The sequence below is a fragment of the Chanos chanos genome, chromosome 14, assembly GCF_902362185.1.
Source record: "Chanos chanos chromosome 14, fChaCha1.1, whole genome shotgun sequence".
Classification (NCBI taxonomy): Eukaryota; Metazoa; Chordata; class Actinopteri; order Gonorynchiformes; family Chanidae; genus Chanos; species Chanos chanos.
Window position 1 is genome coordinate 8507346 of NC_044508.1, and position 5109 is coordinate 8512454.

At 42.0% G+C, this 5109-nt stretch overlaps 1 protein-coding gene across 2 annotated transcripts; it reads right to left on the bottom strand.

Annotated features, from left to right (window-relative positions):
• Positions 1-299: 299 nt before the first annotated feature.
• LOC115828018 (uncharacterized) lies at positions 300-3051 on the bottom strand. Of its 2 annotated transcripts, XM_030791915.1 has the most exons (5): positions 2809-3051; positions 2419-2585; positions 1686-2240; positions 1084-1625; positions 300-728 (listed from the first exon to the last, which is right to left on the bottom strand). In XM_030791915.1, exons 1-5 carry the CDS (start codon positions 3035-3037, stop codon positions 338-340), a joined length of 1884 nt encoding a protein of 627 aa, XP_030647775.1. In that variant the 5' UTR covers positions 3038-3051; the 3' UTR covers positions 300-337. The 2 variants fall into 2 exon arrangements, with proteins under 2 accessions (XP_030647775.1, XP_030647774.1); XM_030791914.1 differs by having other exon boundaries at positions 1084-2240.
• Positions 3052-5109: the final 2058 nt, after the last annotated feature.

Genomic DNA, 5109 nt, shown 5'->3' on the forward strand with positions numbered 1-5109 from the left:
AATAGTGTTATTAATAGTGTTCTATTAGGGCCCCCCGTCAGTGCTTTTTGCATTTTATAAACATTTTTGGTGAGCTATTGCTATTGCTGTTGTTATAATAATAATAATAATAATAATAATAATAATAATAATAAATGATACATTTCCCTTTTCTAGTGCTTCTACACCATCATCAAAAGACTGTAGATGGTACAGGTTTCATACTGGACTGCATTTTAAGTGTAAAAATATACTGCATCAAAATACCATAACAAACAAAGCATTATAACTGAAGTGCAAATTTTCCAATCACTCGTTAACAGTGGACATCAGTAAAAGTTCAACAGAACTCTTCGCTTCAATTCCATGCAATGTGCAGGTTACAGCGCCTCTTTTTAACTTTATTCTGTAAATTTGTGATGTCTCTCAGGCTTATTGCCCAACATCCACTCAGATCCAGCGTGGACAACCGATTATCGGCAGTTACGAACCGTGACACTGTTTCCACGGAGATGTCAGAGCGATTGAGGTTAACGTGTTTCAGGCGCATCAGCGGTGGGCTGTCCGGGGTCCCTAAGGGTTTAGCATTGTGGTCTAAGACCAGTCGAAACACGGGGTCTAATGGACAGGGAACAGCAATCAGTGAGAGCTTCTCCAGAAGAACGGAACCTCTCAGTAGAGCCCATAGCGCCCCCTTCAGATGCCTCAGTGACATAAAAGGTCTCATCTGCTGCTCATCCAATGCAAAACTGAGGGAATAAAAAATACATTTGTGCATTAGAGTCTAACAAAGTATTACAGAGTGCAACATACATAATATTGGAGTGTGACAAGTGACACTGATTAATCAACATTTAGTTCTATAATTATACTTAATCTATAATTAATCTATAAATGTTTAAATTAAGCACTTTAAATTTAGAATTAATATTATGAATGCAAATAATAGTGATACTTGAATGATATTATTATTATTACTAGTAGCAGTAGTAGTATTAGTGGTAGCACTACTAGACATACTGTCAGTATTAGTTGTAGAAAGAAAAGTATTAATTTGGTATATGGGGTCATTTTTTGCACTGTTTGAGTGACTGCTTTACTTACTTCAGCGTTACACAGCGAAGCTGAGGAAGACAGGACAAACGACTAAGCTCGTCTTCATCATTCGCCTCCTCCTCTTCCTCCTCCTCCTCCTGGTGTGAGGTTGGAGGTTCTATGAGAATAACAAGCGAGGTCAGCTTGGGGCAAGCCTTTATGAGTTCCATTAACGGGCAGTCTCTGTTTGTTTTGACTCCCTCCAGAGTTAAAGAGGTTAGGGTCGACCCCACGGATTGGGCCGCCGGGATCAGTTCCGACAGGGGCCCTGGGAACCGCATCGAAAGGTTCCGTAGCTGACCGGACCATCGGCCCAAGCCCTGGACTAAACGTGCACCCGACTGAGCCTCCTCGTTATCATCATCATCATCTTCATCTTGACAGTTGATTGAAAGAGCACAAATATCAGGGCAGAGTTTGCCAACGGCCGTCAAAGTCTTGAAACACACCCCATGAGCCTCTTTGAGAGGCAGTATGACAACGTTTTCTTTTTCATCGCTCTGACCTTGCACTCCTCCTCTCTCATCTGTCTTCTCTCTCGGCACGTCTTTCTCTCTGCCACCTCCAACTCTTTCTTCGTCTCTAATGATCTCATCATCCTCGCTTCCTGCGGGAAACCACTCATCTTTTTCTTCAGCAAAAGAAAAATTCTCATGCCCCATCTCTGTCCCTTCTGCTCCTTTTCGTTCATTTTCCTGCATTCTCTCAGCCCATACGTCTCTGAGACTCGCCATACCTCTGCGGCTGGCGAAATCCTCCGCTACCCAGAATTCCTTACTTGCGATGAGGTTGCAGGCTCGTCCTAACCCTTCCATGGCGAGTCTCTGCAGAGATGGCTGCGTAAGTAATAAGTAAGCGACTGATAGGACTACAGCAGCTTCACTCTCCTCGAGACCAATGTCTAATGCTCGGATACTGAAGAGGAGCCTTGTCCCCTCGGGCCGTTGGACTATGGACAGCAGGTCTGGAGGAGTCAGGTGAAGACAACGGGAGACATCCAGGTGCCGTAGCCTGGGACAGTGTTGGGCGACTGCCATTAAAACCCTGCGGTCGCTCAGAGTTCCAGCCAGAGAGAGGGAACGCAGGGAGGGCAGGGAGCCCAGCAGCTCACAAAGGACTGGGGCAGAAATGTTTGTAGCATCACTGAGGTCCAGAGACTGCAATGACTGGGGAAGGTAGGGGGAAAGAAAGAAAGAAAGAAAAAAAGATAGATCGAAAGAAGTGGGAGAGCTATCATCATTATAGAACGTCATAACAGTATAAGAAATAGTACGGGATTGTCACTCAAGCTTTTAAGTAACATTAAGTAATCATATGTGGGTAATGTGTGTATGTGGGGCAGACCTGGCATCGCGTCCCAATGAGGGTACAGAGATTGGAGTTAACTAAATTAGGACAGGCGGACAGGGAGAGAGCGCGGAGCTGAGGCAGCAGGAGTAAGTGGAGGGCAGCACGAGTTAGCAGATTCCGCGAGGACAGAATACACACCAGCTCCTCCAAAATATCTCCCGCTGGAATAAGAAACAGAGAGACATTACACACAGGGTGTAAACACACGGAGACAGTCAAACCGACACACGTATCTCAGACAAAGTGGTTAAATATACAGAGAAACATAACAGATACAAACACTGTAAAGGCCAACTTGCAGAAACACACCTGTTCTCTCACTTCTCACCCATCTCTCTCTCTCCCACATAGGCACACACACACACACATATATGTATTACTCACGCAGCAGACTAAAGGGTCCCATGATATATCTGAAGAAGTACTGATCTATGTAGTTCTGGGCATAGTCTTTGACCCAAACCTCCTTCATATTCTCTGCCACACTAAGCAGGCACATACGCATCAGTGAGGAGGGGTATTCTCCATCTTCCTCGTTTGTGCCATGTTTTCTCCTTCTCTTCCTCACCCTCTCTTTCTCTGGTTTGGTCTCAAACTGACGAAACAGTGGCATTTCTCAGACTGTCCATAAATCACTGCAGAAATGTAAGGTACAAGCACAACCATTATCACCACAGAAACACAGACAGTAATCTGAATCAGTTATGAAAACATATGAAATGTATGAACATATGAAATGTGAATGACCTCAAAAGGTAAACATGTCGATGTGTGCACCAAAATGGAATTACAGACTCCCAAATGTGCGGACATACTATATCTCTGATACTTTTTCTATGTATGTAAGCTATACTTCATAATCCACAAGTTGCACAAAGTTGATTTTAAAGTAATGAGAGAAAGCTAATGACAGTGTCTCAGTTTAAGTCTAGTTTGTTTGCTCCCAGACATTCATTAAGCTTGTAAAATCTGTTAGGGAATTTTGGAGTCCCCTGTAATGAGAGTTTTCATGCACATGGGAGAGGTACACCTCAGAAAAGAAGTGCGGTTCTCACTGTGATTAAGGAGTGCAGACCTTTTCATACAGTGAGACAGACTTCCAAGGACATCTATGAGGGTTTACAAGATAACTTCTCTCGTGGAGCACAGGATAATTCGTGTTCGCTCCGAGGTGTTGCAGACACACAGAGGCCTTCTCTTCTACATAAGAAATGCGCATTGTTCCAACACACAGGTACATTTTGCTGCATGTAGTAATCAGGCAGGCTCAGGCCCCTATAATATTAATACTTCTTCATCATGACAACTGCCATGAGACACATTTTCCCTCTAAAAGCTACCATCATAAAGCAAAGCGAAATATTTCCCGCAATTCACAGCGTCAAAGTTGATCGCGGTCAAAGTAGAGCAAACCAATTTATCGTATCATTTATTGTTCTTAAAAATATCCGCAGTCAAGAGAAATCAAATGCAAGTGTCATGTAAACTGTACAAAGTCTGGTAATGTGGAAAGTCTCTCTTTATGTATTGTCAGCCAAGGTAATAAACGACCACCGCAGAAGCGTGCATAGTTCTATACATGCATGTTCAAAGTTAAAAGTTAAATTGATTTGTTAATCTGGTCGGAGAGAAAACCTTTCCGCATTTACACCAAAGCTTGGAAGCGATCCAAAAACTGATGACGAGCCTAACTAGTTAACGTCAAGTTTATTGTCTAAATGACAGCCTTGGTCAGAAAGTTCAATATCTCTTCAAATACACAGAGAATATGGCCTCATCTTCTGAGATCACGGAACGCTGGTCCCTTGCTCAAAAAAGTGTAGGTTTACATCAAAGACAAATCATGAAAAGGAATAAAAATCACATCTATACCTGTCCTCCACACTTCCTCGTTTCCTTTCCCTTCTTGTTGCACTACAGTCCAAGCGGTTCATAAACTGGGTATATGTCGCCATCTACTGAACTGGGAGGCGCATGTGCATAGAATTGTTAGACCTAGAATTTGTTCACCGTCAGTTATAATTTAAGTCACAATGAAATTGTAAACTAAGTCAGCAGAGTTTAGTTACTAAAGTGACAGCAGACTCTGTCTAATAAGGTCAATATCTAAAAAAAAAAACAGTCATGACAACAAACATTCGAAGTAAGCGTTGTCCTGAACTTTTAATTTCTTCGTCTCTCTTTTGTTTTTAAAAGTCTGGGATTTTTATTTTCTCTCTCTTTTGTTTGATTATTCCCTTAATTTGATATTCTTTCACAGGCTGCGGCTGCGCGGAGAGGCACCACTTCTAACTTCATAACAACTACATGCTTAAAATTGACCACAAAACAGGAGAAAAAAAAAATAATAATAATGGAATTTGAGGAGGTAAAAAGAAGAAACACAAAATTCAACTACTGACAGCACGCCACATCTGCCTTGCAGAGTTTATCAAAACAATCAGTTGGGCTTATATAAACTGTGATAATCGATCTAAGAGCCACCAGGTGCGGTCAACATATTGCTGCCATCTCTGCGTAACTCATCAAGAGGCAAACTCCGCCTAGTGCTTTAGCACCTGAATAACACGATTTTCGTGTGTATTTGAATGAATTGCACACAGACTGCATTTAGCCTTTATTTAAAATGATTCCATAAAAAAAAACATACAAGCAAATAGAGAAACAAAATTCCATATTGATTTG

Excerpts from the sequence above, each read along its gene's own strand:
- LOC115828018 (XM_030791914.1), bottom strand. The coding sequence starts at position 3,037 with ATGCCACTGTTTCGTCAGTTTGAGACCAAACCAGAGAAAGAGAGGGTG. Across the intron at positions 2,586-2,808 it reads GGGACCCTTTAGTCTGCTGC|CGGGAGATATTTTGGAGGAG; the intron begins GTGAGTAATACA and ends TTCTTATTCCAG. Across the intron at positions 2,241-2,418 it reads TCATTGGGACGCGATGCCAG|TCATTGCAGTCTCTGGACCT; the intron begins GTCTGCCCCACA and ends TACCTTCCCCAG.